Source organism: Myotis nattereri (genome assembly GCF_964212035.1).
Source record: "Myotis nattereri genome assembly, chromosome: 11".
Classification (NCBI taxonomy): domain Eukaryota; kingdom Metazoa; phylum Chordata; class Mammalia; order Chiroptera; family Vespertilionidae; genus Myotis; species Myotis nattereri.
In genome coordinates, this window is record NC_138086.1 from 80557994 (window position 1) to 80574020 (window position 16027).

The 16027-nt window shown below is 59.4% G+C and overlaps 1 protein-coding gene across 1 annotated transcript in view; it reads right to left on the bottom strand.

The window, feature by feature from the left end:
* Nucleotides 1-9759: 9759 nt before the first annotated feature.
* The window catches only part of EGFR (epidermal growth factor receptor), a gene marked incomplete at its 5' end in the record, with an annotated part of 113942 nt that continues 107674 nt past the window's right edge, over nt 9760-16027 (bottom strand). The window contains 2 exons of the mRNA XM_081102759.1: nt 9760-14994; nt 15843-15945. Coding sequence (XP_080958885.1) covers nt 14648-14994; nt 15843-15945 — 450 coding nt within the window. The 3' untranslated portion in view covers nt 9760-14647. The remainder of the gene's footprint in view (nt 14995-15842; nt 15946-16027) is intronic.

Sequence of the window (16027 nt, forward strand, 5' to 3'; positions counted from 1 at the left end):
ACGGGGCCCCCTCCGGGCCCGTCTCCCCAGTGGGGGGCCCACCTGTTGGGAGTGTTGAGCGGCTGCATGATTGACATACCAACTGTTAGCCGGGCCCAGAGGGAGGCAAATGACACCAACAGTTTACAGCATCGAAAGGCACCTTTCTGGCCCGGCCGGTGAGGCTCAGTGATTGAGGCAGCGGATCCACGATTCTCTCTCGTCATTGATGTTCCTATCTCTCTCTCTCTCTCTCCCTTCCTCTCTGAAATCAATAAAAATATATTTTAACAAATATCTGAACCCAGATTCCCTTTGCACGAAGCTTTTAAGGAGCAAAGGAGACAAAGATTAGGGGGCACGCAAAGGGCAGGGCTGTCGGGGGAGAAAAATACTCAATTCTCTTCCCGCTCCTGCTTTTCAGGAAGCTGATAACATGTATTGTCGAGAGGAGGTGGTTGGTTGCTGGGCCTTTTCTAGTACTCACTCCCCATCCAACTTGGACCACAACAGCGGGAGCAGGAAATGCTTTGCCATCTTCTCACCCTCGGACGCAGCCCTGACGCGGCTCTGGGCCCAGGCAGGCGCTCCTCGCCTCCCGGTGGGCATGGGTTGGGAGCCTGACTGCCCGCTGCCCCGAGTTCCGAGCCTCAGCCAATTGGAATCACCTGGGAGCCCTGGCCAGGATCTTGGACGGTGCGGGCAGCCTCCTGCTTTTGCAATCTTAGTGGGACGGGGAGAGGCCGCTTGCCCGGTCCTCCTCCCTTCCCCTAAACTTGGGTCTGGTTCCGAAAGGAGGCGGCATTGCTGTCACTTGATGGTAAAACCAGACCGAAGAGGGTCTGGTTCTAGATTTTCCTCTTCCGGTTTTCTGAGATTCAGAGATGCGAGTCTCTGCAAACTCCGACTGGAGCCACGCCTCCGCTGCCAACAGTGCGAGGGAGCCTGGTGTTCTGGCTCTTCCCGACCTTTTCCCCCACAGGGGCTCCATTCACAGGACCGTCTCTCTCTCTCCATTGTCACACGATCTGTGTTGTGTCATGTATGGTGACATGAGGGGCCCCAGGACAGAGGGACACAAGCAGCAGTTGATGGGAGTGTGGCTCTGGAAGAGGTCAGTGAGGCTGTGGGGGAGGGCTAGGGCTAGGGCTAGGGTTAGGGTTATGGTTATGGTTATGGTTATGGTTAGGGTTAGGGTTAGGGTTAGGGCTAGGGCTAGGGCTAGAGTTAGGGTTAGGGCTAGGGCTAGGGCTAGGGTTAGGGTTAGGGCTAGGGCTAGGGCTAGGGTTAGGGTTAGGGTTAGGGTTTTAGGGCTAGGGCTAGGGTTAGGGTTAGGGTTAGGGTTAGGGTTTTAGGGCTAGGGCTAGGGCTAGGGTTAGGGTTAGGGTTAGGGTTTTAGGGCTAGGGCTAGGGTTAGGGTTAGGGTTAGGGTTAGGGCTAGGGCTAGGGTTAGGCTTAGGGTTAGGGTTAGGGTTATGGTTAGGGCTAGGGCTAGGGCTAGGGTAGAGTTAGGGCTAGGGTTAGGGTTAGGGTTAGGGTTAGGGTTATGGTTAGGGCTAGGGCTAGGGTTAGGGTTAGGGTTTGGGCTAGGTCTAGGGTTAAGTCAAGCATATTGTTAGGGTTAGGCTCGTAGTAGGGTTAGATTACCGGAGTACAGGGAGTTTGAGCAGCCTGTGCTGACCCAGGAAGGTGAGGTTGGCTTGATCACGTATCCCACTTTCTTCCTCATTGTGTGCAGTGTTTTTGGAAGGGTGTGGGGATTCGGGGAATTTTGCAGTTTTGGGCACATCCCTAAGGAAGGAGTTATAATCTATCTGTCACAGGCTGGACTTGTCTCAAACCAGAGCCAGCCTTCCTGAGGAGAGTGGGGTGACTCCAGGGAGGGGGTGGTAGAGTGGGAGCAGAGAGGCTTGCCTGAGTCATTTTAAAGACATCCTCACCCAAGGGTATGCTTTTATTGATTTTTATAGAGAAAAGAAGGGAGGGATGGAGAGAGAGAGAGACATCGATGTGAGAGAGAAACTCCCACTGGTTGCCTCCTGCCTGCACCCCAACTGGGATTGAACCTACAACCTTTTGGTGCACAGGATGGTCCTCTAAGTGCCCGAGCCACAGCAGCCAGGCCTTGTCTGAGCTGCTTGAGTGTGAAATTGCCGAACTCATGGGTCAAAGAAAATACCAACGGCTCCCAGTGCAAAGTAAACAAAACTAGGAAAAGCCACCAAGTCCCCCACCGGGGCGGCGTCCCAAACATGTGAGGTGTGACGGGGCAGCTCGGAGGGAGAATGGGAGCAGCCTTCTGTGGTTCCCGAGCCCCTTGGTCCCGCCACACCCCGTGGTCCCCCCTGCACCCCAGGGTCCCGCTGCCGCGCTCAGCCCTGCGGGGACTGGCGCCCCAGTGGGCAGCGGCCCAGCTCACACTGCGCCGACCATCAGGGGACCTGCACTGTGCAGGCCCGTGTTTTTCTGTGTTCATTAGGGGGCATCATGGAGAGCCCCCTTCTCCATCTACTCGTCTTGTATTGGGTCGGACTCAGGAGCTCCTGTTTGATTCGTGGCCAGAGGCCTCTCCCTGGACCCCGAGGAAAGCGAGGCCCCGTGTGCGCCCTGAACGGCCCGGGTCACCAGCTCTCGAGGGGAAGTCAGGGCTCCAACCCCGTTTGCGTCCACGGCCCTTGGTCCCCTCCAAGTGCAGCTGCTCCTGAAGCAGAGACGCGGCAGGGGAGCGGGAGGCCCGAGGCGGGCGCAGGTGGGGGACGGGAGGGGGCAGGAAGGATGCAAACCGGGAGCAAAACCTGCCAGAGTCCGTCTGTCCTCTTCGTGAAACGGCGGCTCCACCCGCAGACATGGGCATGTGGCTGTGGGACCTCCAGCGCCGTCTGCACCCGGCCCGGTGCCAAGGACTCGCCGGCTGCAGGCGTCGCGGGGGGCGGGGGGCAGGTGGAGGGTGGGGGGGGGGACTTGCATTCCTGCGGGCACCGAGGGCCTGGCCTGGGCGGGACTCCAGCGAGGTGCGGGCGGGCCTTCCCAGGGCCTATCTCTGCGGACAGAGCCCCTGGCTCTCCTGGCTCCTCGCCCGGACGTCGGCTTCAGAAAAGCAGCTCAGCCCGTGCCAGGGGGCCAGCTGGGCCCTGGGTGCCGTCTAGCACCCCTGACGCCAGTGGCTGGGTGCGGCCGGTGCCCGCCCTGCCCTCCGCTCCAGCCTCCTCTCCTGGCAGAACGGGGAGAAGGCGGGAGGGCGGAGGCGGCCCCCGGGGCTGACCCCTGGTTACCACTGTCCACCGGGGTCTCAGTGCCCGACCTTCATGTCCCCAAACTGGACCCGAGTGGCCGTCGCCTCCTGACCGCATGCTTGCCCGCGAGCTGGGAGCGTGATGCACAGAGTCCCTGCACCCTCCAAGCGGGGTCCCCGCCCGGCGCGTGGCTGTCCCCAAGGTAGGGACCAGGCTGGGCACGTGGCGGCTACGAAATATTTACTCCGAATGGACAGCACGCTGTGCTTGCGTGTTCAAGCGTCTGCTTCCTCAAGATGTGCCGTCAGAAATGGCAAAGCAGCCCGGCCCGTGTGGCTCAGCAGTTAGAGCGTCAACCTATGAACCAGGAGGTCACGGTTAGGTTTCCGGTCAGGGCACAGGCCTGGGTTGTGGGCTCCATCCCCAGTAGGGGGTGAGCAGGAGGCAGCTGATCCATGATTCTCTCTCGTCATTGATGTTTCTATCTCTCTCTTCCTCTCCCTTCCTCTCTGACATCAATAAAAAATATATATATATAAAGAAAGCTTGCCAGGCTCCACAGGGGTGCGCAACCCACTGGAGCCCCCAGTCCTTGGGGTGGGAGGGAGCTGTGCTCTGGCCCCAGGAGGAAGAGGGCCGGTTGTGGGCTTGGTCTTCAGGGTGGAGGTGGCTGACTACCTCCCCGGCAGCCAGCAGTGCCCATGAGCCCTCTGGGACGGCTGTCCAGGCTCGGACAGAGGCTGCCAGGGTGGCCGGCCCTTCCCGCTCCCCCTTCTGCCACGGCTCTGCCAGAAACACTGGAGAAGCGATTCCAGGTTGTCCGGGAGTCCCACAGGCTCCTTCCGGCGGGGCCCAGGGCTGGTCCCCGGCCTCAGGCTCCGTGGGTGGTGAGGCAGGACTGGCAAGCTGAGAGCTGGGGGCCCCTGGGGATGTGAGAGCTGGGAGGTGGGAGCGGGGGGGGGGGGGGAGGCCGGGGGGCGGATGCGAGCAGATGGAGTGAGGGCTGAGGACCCAGCGGGAGGGGACGAGGTGTGGAAGGGTCGGTGGGGCGCCGGCCAGGGACAGAAGCCACCCCCACAGCAGGGTGTGTGGCCCAGCACAGAGGCTCTGAGCGTAAGAAGAGGAGCGTGAAGCGCCCGAGGCAGAGAACACGGCAAACACCGCTGCGTCCTCGGGGGAGGGGCCTTCTAAGCCAGATGCCCTGAGCAAATACCATGGAAAATGCACTTAATATAAAAAATGTTAGAATTGCGTTTCCCCGATGATAGCATTTACAGGAGCTAATGTATATGCTGAGGAGATTGGGAACCAGCGTCCCAGGTACAGAGTGAACGTCTGTAAGTCAACACAGAGGAGGCAGCCGTCCCGGCCTCAAAAGGTCAAACGGGATTGGGATGGGGAGTAAAACACGGGAGACGAACACGCTTCATGCCTGATCTCACATTTACCCATGCGGCTGTGTTTTCTGTACAATAAGCATATTTTACAGGCGAATATAAAAATGAAAAGGGTGCCCATTTTCACCAGGAAAACGCCAAACCCCAAACAAAGAAAGCCAAAGCAAGCACACGCAGCCATTTAGCTCCATGAAATGAACACAAGTTGTCAGAGTTGAGAGCACGAAGAATTGGCAGGGACGCGAAGGAATGGGTCCCGCATGTTGTTCCGGCAATTGGACAGTATCCATTTAAATTGAAATGTCCTACCATTTGACAAAGCAATTTCCTGTGGTAGAGAGAGAGGGAGAGAGGGGGACGCGGGAGCGGGGTGGGGGGAGAGAGGGAGAGAGGGGGAGAGGGGAAGAGGGAGATAGAGAGAAAGAGAGAGAGGGGGGGAGCGCCTTGCAAGGGTACACAGCAGGGCACATGCAAAATCATGTCCATCGCAAAAGGCCCGTCAGCAGGTGTTGGAGATGGATGTGGGCTTTGGGAGGGAGTAGAGTGGGGCGAGGCCATGAGGGTGGGGCCCTGGCGGTGGGATCAGCGCCCTCAGGAGAAGAGACACCGGAAAGCCCTCGTTGTGCCTCTCCGTTGTGTGAGGCGGACGGCCGGGAGGTGGCTCTCTGCCTCTAGCAGGAGGGCCTCCCAGACCCCGAGGCAGCCGCACATGACCTTGGAGCTCGCCGCCCCAGGACTGTGGGAAGTCAGTGTCTGTTGTTGTAGCCGTGCAGTCGGCAGTATTTTCTCACGGCGCGAGCTGACGACGATGGTCTCCCTCCAAGGGCTCTGTTATCCTAGGCCCGTGTGTCCGTCACCCAAGAACCTGTACACTCAGCCCCGAACGTCCCTGCCCACCACATCCTCCCGCCACCCAGGGGGCCTGACCACAACCTCCTGCCACCGGCACTTTCCCCGAAGGAGCAAGAGGAAACGAAACAGGACGTGGCCAAACGCTTTGCTGGGTGGGAGCAGAGGGAAAGCCACGCCCTGACAGCCATGACATGGATGCCCAGTGTAATCACCAAAGTAATACCTGCTCCTCTAAAAACCCAGACGGCATGGAAAGTCAAAAGGACACGAATAAAAGGAAACATTCCCTCCTGGCCACGTTGTCACCTCATGCTTCAGTGCCTCTCTCCACAGGTCCCCAGCATGGTGAGCTAACAGGGCCAGCTCCAGGCCATTGTCCGGTGGTATCTGTGTGTGTGTACACATGGGTATACATACATGTAGGCTTTTTTTTTTTTAAACAACCGTGTTATTCAGCAACTGGCTTGATTTTATTTAAAACAACACGATGGGGACTTATCTCCGCAATATCGCTCACGGATTTCTTCCCTCCGCTCTAACAACGGCACTGAGTTCCATATCACGATGCTTCAAAACTTATTTAATAATTTCCTTTTGGCCCGGCCGGCATGGCTTGGTGGTTGAGCTTTGACCTATGAACCAGGAGGTCACGGTTCGATTCCCAGTCAGGGCACATGCCCAGGTTGCGGGCTTGATTCCCAGTAGGGGGTGTGTGGGAGGCAGCCGATTAATGATTCTCTCTCATTGATGTTTCTAGCTCTCTCTCCCTCTCCCTTCCTCTCTGAAATCAATAAAAAAATATATTTGAAGAAGTAATTTCCCTTTGCATGAACATGAAACATTTCCCTTTTGTTTCTGTATTACAGATAATGGTTCAGTGACCATTCTCACTCCTCGGCATTTGTCTAGGTGTCGGAGTATTGGCTTAGTCAGCTCAGGCTGCCCAGACAAAGTGGCACGGACCGGTGGCTTACCCAGCACCACTCATTTCCCACGGACGTGGCGCTGGAGTCCGAGCCCCGGGCCCAGCTCGGCCGGGTCCTGGCGAGAGCTCTCGTCCGGCTGCAGGGGGCTGCCCTCTTCCTGTGTCCTCCCCGTGGAGAGAGAGGGACTCTGCTCTCTTCCTCTTCTTATAAGGACTCTAACCCCCCCTGGGGTCCCAACTCAGGAGCTCATGGAACCCTAATTCCTCCAAAGCCCCACCTCCTAACACCATCACATGGGGGTTTGGGCTTCGACAAATTTAAGGGGAGACACGTTCGGTCACTGACAATGTCTTATTAGGTGATGTGTCCCAGGGGAACTGCCATGTCAGGGGCACACGTGTTTAACCGTTGATTGTCATACAAACAGTCTGTGACTCTCCCTACTCCCCCGGAACGTATGGCGGAGAGGGGTTCTCGCTCAGGTTCACGGCCTCTTCTCGATAGTGAGTGCGGCCGAACACATAGGTTCCTAAATGTGATTAGTCATTTGCATTTTCCACGATCTGCCCACTGATATGCTTATAAGGTGTTTAACTTCTTTTATGGATACAATGGAATTCTTCATATTTAGGACATTAATAATCCTTGATGTATCTCAAAGTTTATCTCCTAATATGAATCTGGACTTAAAAACAACAACACACCCGTTTAGTTATTTTTTCTTATAATCCCCCCCAAATAACGTTGGTGGCCACATTGCCAATTGTCTCCTCTGAGCCTCTGGAGTTTTGTCATCATCAGCAAAGCCTCCCCATCCTCCGATCCAAAAAAGCTCAGGTCCATTTTCCCCCAAGACGCGGATGGTTTTGGTTTTTACGCCGAGATCTTTAGCGCACCTGGGATTGGCTTTGGGGTGCGGTGTGAGAGAGCGCTCTCACCCACTTGCAGATGCGTAGGCGTTTTCTCCAGAATCACATAACGGAGAGCCTCGCATTCCCCCACTTCCTGGAAACTGTCATTACCACTCGCTGCATCTCCACGCACACACGTGTCTGCTCCCACCTTCCCTGCGTTCCCATGAACGTTTCTCCGGGCCCACAGCGTGCCGCCAGCTCTCACTGCATCACGGTTTTACTCAGCGCTTCACATCCTCGATGTCATTCAGGCAGAAGGCGGCTGCGGCCCAATGCGCTTTCCTGCTGTCGTGCACTTTCTGCGTTCCAAGTTCTAAGCCTAAAATGATGAGGTGACATTCTCATTGGGACCGCCTGGACTGTATGTGGTGGTGACGGGAGAGCTGGTGTTTTGACCAGGCCCAGGCTCCGTACCTGTGTGTCCCTGACGTCTTCTCCTCCGCCCCTGCCAAGTGTTGGTTGTTCTTTGCATCCTGTTCACGCACATTTAAGCGGATGCCTCGCTGCTCTGTAGTTGCAGTTGCTATTTTAAACGGGATTTTTCTTCCTGACACCAACTAGTTAACGATGGGTGGTCCGCAGGAAAGCGACGGGCTGCACTGGTGTCCGGCCACCCTGCTGAATTGTTTTAACACTTCTTTTGACCCGCTGTTTCAGAGTCCCCAAAGTCCTGTGAAGGACCAGAGAGGGAGTATTTTCGGCTTTGCAGGTTCCGGGGTCCCTGCTGCCACCGCTCAGCTCCCCCCTGGACGGTGAGAGCATCACCCGCACACACAGGGGAGGAGAAGGCAGCTCCAGGCACAAACGCCAGCTGCTGGCTGGGCTTGGCGCGGGCACGGGACGGGGTCTGCTGACGATGCTCTAAGCTACAGACACGGACAGATGGCACGTTTCCTTGTCTCCGAAGGAGTGGGCTTTGGAGGGCCGGTGGCAGTGGTACCAGGGACTCGGGGAGAGACCGGTGGGTGGGTGGGGCCGCGCCTCCCCTGGGCTCTGCTGCGTCCACACACTGTGTGGTGGGTGCGGCCCGGGAAGCCCGTGCTCGGGCGCAGGAGGCGTAGCTTCCAGGAATGGGGTACAGGGCATGCTGCTGTTTCCTTTGCACCCGGTTGCCAGGATTTCTGGCTCAGTCCTGGGCGGGGAGAGGTTCGAGGCAGAACCTGCAGGATGCCAGGGTGTGGACATGGCTGTACGCCCGCCCCCCCCGCCCCCCCATGGGAGCAGAGGGTGAGCCCCACGGCACCCTTTCCAAGCGATAAATGCACGCCCACAGGCTCTTGGCATTTCTTGTTGACCAATTCTGAGACCAGGGCGCCATTCGGATGGGACTGTTTGCTTTTCTACCCAAGTGTTTAACGTAGAGGGAGGACCCCGTGGCCTGGGGGAGGAGCCGGGACCCCACGAAGCCTGGAGAACTGCCTGAGGCCGGCACCGGGGGAACCCAGGCCCAGGCAGGAGGAACCCCGTCTCTGTCCCAGACCCCCCCACCCCTCCATTCTCAGGAATCTCTCTCCTCACAGTGAGAGTTACTTTGGCAAGATTTGGCCCCGAAGCAACATTTCTTCCAGCCTTGGCCCCTCCGCAGGGAGCTGCAGCCGGAGCGATGGGGGCAGAGGGAGAGGAGCGGGGCTGGTGCGTTCGCCTTGAGGTTGGGATCTTAGTCTCTCTTTTAAAATATATTTGTATTGATTTCAGAGAGGAAAGGAGAGGGAGAGAGAGAGAGAGAGAGACAGAGAGACAGAGAGAGAGATGAACATCCATGATGAGAGAGAATCCTGGTTCGGCTGCCTCCTGCACACCCCCTACTGGGGATCGAGCCCGCAACCTGGGCATGTGCCCTTGACCGGAATCGAACCCGGGACCCTTCAGCACTTTGGTGGGTCAGTAGTGAAGTGTCTGAAATGAGATACTACGGAAGAGTTCCCACCCACAGGAGTCACTGGTGGGCGAGGGGGTGGAGCCGTCCAGAAGTGAGGGGGGAGGTGGTAACAGGGCTGCAGCGAGTCCACCGCACCTGTGCCCAGGGCCGTGGGCATTAGTCACCCCCGAGCTGAATCCGGCGGGATCTCACCAACACTCCGCTCGCTTGGGGTCTCAGGAAGCAGACCTGTGGCCACAGAATCCCCTGGGCTCTGCGGAGCCGGAGAAACTCGAAGGAAATCTGAGGAGAGCTTTCGGGAGGTGTGCACAGGCGTGAAATGACCATAGAATCAAGCGCTTGCATCAGAGTGCACCGCCCACAGCACGGCACCCGGAGGGACCCCCGCTGAGGGACCCCCCACTGAGGGACCCCGTCCTGATCCCACTCCCACACGGAACCTCCGGGAATTCAGCTGCGACCAGGCCGCTGGGGTGTGGGCGGCGATAGGGAGGGAGGGTCCTGGTGGGAGGGGAGGGTGGGTTGGGAACTTCCTACATTCTGCCCCGTTTTGCAGTGTTTCAACCCGACAATGCTCTAAAAATAAAGTTTATTAATGAACTTTAAAAAGTCATCAGGAAAGAACATCTACAGGAGGTCAGATAGGATCAATAACGAATATCAACATTGTTAGCCAGGAATCCAGTATTATGCGTACAGGTACTTATGCATAGAGACAATGAACGGTGTACACCTAATTGCTAAATACTCGACACACAGTCCATGAGTCCTGATCCCACGCGTACACCATAGCCTGGGAGGCTTGCGTTCCACGTGGACAAATACTGCTTTCCTCTCTCCACACTCACAAGGTTAGAAACGTACCGTGTCCGCGCGCTGCACGGCTACTGCTTGATTCGGAAGGAAGTGACTGCTCTGTCCAGCCACTCAGTTCCACGGTCACCTCCAACCCACAGGGTCTCCGTGTTTGTCAGAGATTCTATTATTACACAGCAAGATTATTCTGCAGCCAAATTAGGCGGAAGGTCTTCTATATAAAAAACAAAATTAAATGCATGTAAATGTACCGCCAGGCGATAGGGTGGGGACTCGTAGGCCTTCAGAGAGGACAGCCTTGTGCACCGTGCCTGCCGCGGGAAGAGAGAAGCCACAAACGCGCATCGCTTGTTTTGGCCCCAGATACAGTTTGTGAAAAGGACATTCGACATGTTTCTGAAAGCACGGACCCTCTTGTTTCGATAGAAGCCATCCGACGGCTCAGGCAGGCCTCCTGACGCCTGCCCTCCGAAGGTGACTGGTGAGCCGAGGTTTCCTCTCGCCCTGGAAGCGAAGGCGGCGTGGCGGCCAGAGGGCGGGCGGCGCAGGCTGCAGGAGTGCCCGCTGTCTTTAGCTGCCCCACAGGAGAGACGGCGATTGCTGTTCCACTTGTTTTTGCATTCACGGTGGATTCTCATACGTGCCCTGACCCGGGATCAGGCCCGAAACCCTGGTGTTTCAGGATGGCACTCTAACCCACTGAGCCACCCGGCCAGGGCTGTGAGGTCTTAGTCCGGGTTACGTGGTGAGAACGCGCTGTTGACTAAAAGGCTTGGGAGCCCGGCCGGTGTTCCATTCCCCGTCAGGGCGCGTGCCCAGGCTGCGGGCTCCATCCCCCGTGAAGGGTGTGCAGGAGGCAGCCGACCAATGATTCTCCCTCATCACGGATGTCTCTCTCTCTCCCTCTCCCTTCCTCTCTGAAGTCAATAAAAACATATTTTAAAAAACATACCTTACAAAGTTCAGTGCTACATAAGAGGCTAAAATTCCTCAAAAAAGTTACAAAAATAGACGTACATGGAAAGTCCTGCCTGCGTGTGTCTGAGAGCCTGCCCCGCGGCAGGTGTGTGGGGGAGGCAGGCTTCCTGATGGGTTGGGTTTACAGCCCTGGGCGAGGGAAGGACCAGATCGTGGTCGTGGCCATGGCCACGTGCTCCTCCAAAGGCAGGCAGGCGACGTGGGCACTGAGGGCACGTCCAGCAGCCCTCGCAGTGCGGCCGCCCACAGGCCGAGGGGCCCGTTTCTCGCTCACGCCTGAGCAAACGCACTTGGCTGGGCACCTGCCCCTCCTGGGTCAGTTAGCTGCTGGCGACAAGGACTCGAGGCGTTGGGAGCGGCCGGCAGTGGCCACGTCCCGCGTGTCAGGGACCCCACGCTGCCCTGTGGGCTGCCTCCGGGGATCCCGACTGAACGCAGGCAGTTTTATCTGGTCCTGACCTGGGCGTGACCCAGACCACGGGCTTGTAGGACCCGGGGTGACCGCAGAGAGGGGGGTTCACCTCTGGCTGCCACTCCAGCCACACGGGAGCCCTGCGATTTCGGTTAAAGGGGCTTGAGGCCCCCGCCCTCTTCCTTTTAAGCTCACGGGGGACTCCAGTGGGCAGTGAGGGTGAGTGCCGCGAGTGAGCACGGTCCGACAGCCTTGTAGACGCTACGTACCCGGGGGCCCGTGGCCAGGAGCTCAGAGCGGGGAGACGGTCAGCTGGGGGCCCCGTCTCCGCCCCCCAGAACTTTCTTCACCCCAGGGGTCCCTCAAGCGGCGGGGCTCACCAGAATCCCCGGGGGGCTGGGAAAAGTCCTGGGCCCGGCTGCACCGGAGACAAAGCCCATCAGGACCTTCCCGGTGGGGACCTGGAGGTTCCCGGGCAGCCACACGGACCGGTGCCGGTCCCATCCCAGTCCCGTGTCTGCGGGAGAGGGGGCGGGGCACAGCTGGGGGGAGAACTTCCGACAAAGACCGAGGCCTGGGGGGTTCATCTGTCTCACTGAGGAGGTGACAGCGTTTCCACAGAGTGCGTTACAGGGCCGCCTTAGGGATGGTCTGGGACGGACGTCAGGACCGTGGCCCAGTGCGCATGTCAGCTTCCAACTCTCTGGAGGCCAGGCGGCCAGGTGGCCAGGTGGCGGGCAAGGCCAGGGCCGGGGAGGGGGGGGCGGGGGGGGCAGGAGCGGCAGGCCCACCCCCTGCAGGGGCGGAGGGCACAGCAGGAGCTTTGACATCTGGCCGACAGGGGCCTCAGATGGAAACCCGCCCCCCCTCCCCCGGGGCGCCCCGCTCTCCAGGCTCGGCCGTGTCCACCAGCCCCTGCGCCGCCCGGAACAGACGGGAGAATCACTTCGGGAAAAACACAACCTGAAGCGACCTGGGCAACTAGGTTTCATGCAGGAAAGCGGAAGCCCCAAGGAGTGCGCGCTGGAACCGTTTCTGCGGGTTTATTATATTTCACAGAAACCATTTCAGTTACAAAAACACGGGGACCTAATGGCCACAGGTGACCGGCTGCCGCACCCTCCCCGCCGGTCGCTGCGACCCTGGATGTGACCGTGGCTTCCAGTGCGAATACATGTCCCACGGAATTACTTACGCTCGGGGTGGGTAAACAATAAAGGTGGTCTCGTGGCAATGGCTTAACACGGCAGACGCTCAGCAATGTTGTGCGGCCGCCTCCCTGATCACTCTCCGATTTCTGGGGGGACGCAACCTCCCCAGTGGGGAGCCCGGGGCGAGGCCGGGGACTCCCAGGCTTAAAGGGGCGGTGGGTGGGCCTGGCTCAGCAGGTCCGCTGGCAGGTGCAGGCGGGTTCCCTCTGCCCGGAGCACACTTTCCACCTGGTGCCTTGGGCCTTCAGTCTCCTGCCTCCTTGCCCAGCCTTCCCGGCCTCCTGGAGGCACCCCCCCCCCACACACACACTGCCCCCAGTGCCGCCACAGGGCGTGGCTGCCGCATCTCGCCTAGCCTTGGCCCTCTTGCTCTAAGTTTAGCGTCTGGGGGTCCATTCCCTTTGCTCTGTTGTGAATTCTTGGAACCAGGGATTCTGTCTTATGGATTTTTGCACCGTTAGCACCTCTGCTGGGCTGGCCGAGGCCTCAGGAGTATTTGCGAGGGTGATGGCACTAACGTGAATGGAGCTTGTGTTTCCATGGAAACAAATTTTTTTGGTAACAAAACGGTGGGGCCCTGATCCATCGGAGTCACTAAATCTTTCAAAAACGAAAGGACAATTTTGCACGTGCGTGTGGCTGAGCACAGCCCGGGCCAGAGAGGTGGGGGAATGCGTCTTGCTGGGCTCGGTGGGCGGGTGGGTGTGGCTACGAGTGTGTAACGCATGGGGGAGGCCCACCTCGCACAGGTTGGGGTGTCGGAGCCCCACCTCGCTGGGCTCTCTGAGGAGAGAGACTTTTGTTAAAGAAGGAAAAACATTTTCTCTCCTCATGCACCTGCAGATGCTGCGAAGGCATTAGCGTCAACGTCAAACTCACGCCTTCATATTTGCCACCTGAATCCCACCCTCTCCACCCCATCGTCACTCCCCGCGGGGAAGCGGCAGTGCGAGGCTGTGAGTGGGTGCCTGGGTCTATTCACACGGGGGGCGGGGTCCCCAAAGGGAAGAGAAGAGTACCTTTCGAGTAAAAAACGTTTAAAGTGAAAGAAGGAAGGGTTTTTCTACGAGTAGCCTAAGCGAATCTTTTTTGGGGGCGACTCAGCCCGTCTCCAGCACAGCTTCCTCTCCGCAGCCTCCGGATCTGCGCCCGCCCCGACCCCCCAAGGCCGGATGGGCTTCCTCTGAGAACGTTCGCATCTTGATTAAAGGCTTCTGGTCTGAATGCAGCTGACTCGACTGGGAGCCGGCCTGGCCTGTTGGCTGTACCGTTTCCTCTTGCTGATGGGGAAACCGGATCGGGTTCCAAAAGGAATGGAATGGAGAACAAACAAGGAAGTCTTAAGGCTTGTCACGGGAAGACGCCGGTCAAGGGATGGAGGGCGAGGACCACGGGGACACGGACAGAAAAGCGAGTCCGAGGAGGAATCTGTCCTCGGGTCCTCCCTGCCCAGGAAGGGGGCAAGGCGGCTCATCCTCTCGTACCTGCCACGACAGGATGCCGTGCCGCGTACCGTCAGCCGCTGGGGTCAGGGAGGGCGCGTGTGACCGGGTCGGGGAGAGCAGAGGCAGAGCCGACGGTCCGCGTCCCCTCAGGCCGGCCTTGCTCTTGGTCCCAGGTGGGCCCCTGTCCTCAGGGCAGCCCGAGCTCCGGACGGTCCGGCCTCTTCCTCATCAGAGAAGCCCATTCGGAACCGAGCCAGTACCGGCCCTGAAAACCCCCGGGCCCCCGAGCAGTACCTCCTCAGTGTAGGCAGCTTTCTTTCCGAAGGTCCCTCATTGCCGGGTGCACGTCTGCCCCGGGGCGGCATTCTTTCCGGTGCCTTCTGAGGAGCCTCAGAGTGCAACGTGCCAGCGCACATCCGAGCAGGGGCGCCGCCTGGTCGAAAGGGGGCCGGTCAGACGATCTAAGAAGATCCTTGGATCCGGCCAGACCAGTCCGGGGCGGGGGCAGGAGTGGTGGGGCACGGCGGGTGGCTGGCAGGCCTGGGAGCTGCGTGGCCGGTCCCGGGGGCTGCAGGCTGGCCTGGCGGCTGTGGCCGCCTCCTCGGTCACGCGCCGATGGACTCGCTGCTCGGCAGGCCCACACGCAGGTAGTCTGTGTTCTCGGCCGTGGGCCCCGGGAAGAGGCCGTTGGCCTGGGCCTCCTTGGGCAGGAAGTCCTGCTGGTAGTCGGGGTTGTCCAGGTTGATTTGGTGGCTGCCGTTCGGCGCCCAGCGGGCCCCGTGGACGCTGGAGGGGTGGGTGGTGTTGAGATACTCGGGGTTGCCCACGGCGCTGCTGGGGGGGTTCTGGTAGTGCGGGTCCCGGCTGGGAGCTGGGGTCAGGGGCTGGTTGTGGTAGACGGGGTTCTGGACCGAGCCCGCCGGCCTCTTGGGGACCGACTGGTTTATGTATTCTGCACGGGAAGAAAGCAGAGGCAGTCAGCAGCCGTGCGGGCGGGCGCCTCCCTGGCTTCCTCTGACCCGGGAGCCTTCCCCAGGGGGTGGGTGACGGAGCGGGAGCCGGAGACAGCGGGCTTCCTGCCGCTCAAACAGGCTGTGCCCGTTCTGTGCCCCCAGAGCAACGGGCACCCTACCTCCCACCCCCTAGAGCTCTCGGAGGACAGCCTGCCCTGGGGGGTGCAGGCAGGCGGGGGGCGTCTGGGGGTAAAGCTTAGATCAGAAAAGTACATGTTCACAGGCCGAGCATGGAGCCAGGAGAGAAAAAGGGGATTGAATCTGTCACACACACACACACACACACACACACACACACACACACGCACACACAAACAGTCACACACATCCCCTCACAAACTCTCTCTCTCTCTCACACACACATACTCACATACACACACATACACACACACACTCTCACATACTCACACTCACGCACTCACATACATACACACACACCCCTGCACACTCTCACACACGTGTGTGTGAGCTGTTTGCTCCAATGCCTGGAACACCTGCAGATTCATTCTAAACCCTGAGCTCCGACCCCCCTGCCCACGCCCTGGGCTCGGGGGAGACGGCGGGCCACGCTGGGCTCGGGAGAGACAGCGGGCCACACTGGGCTCGGGGGAGACGGCGGGCCACGCTGGGCCCGTCTGTGCACATCTGCCTCTCCCTCCCTCCCCGGTGCCTGCCCATTTGCCCCATGTCCACCCTGGGTCCGCCCGAAGGAAGGCCCGGCCCGGGCTGGGGCTGGGGCTGAGGCTGCCGGGGCTGTCGAGCCTGAGTGTCCAGGACGGCCACTCACCTGGCGCGGGCAGGAAGGCGTCGCTGAGGCTGTCCTCGGTCAGGGCGCCGGTGGGGTCCGAGCTGTACCGCTGCAGGAAGCTGTCTTCCTTGTGGGGGCAGCTCTGCGGGGGGAGGGGAAGGAGGCGCAGTCACGGGAGCCGCACCCCCCAGTCCCTGAGCTCTGCCCCAGGCAGGCTCTCACTC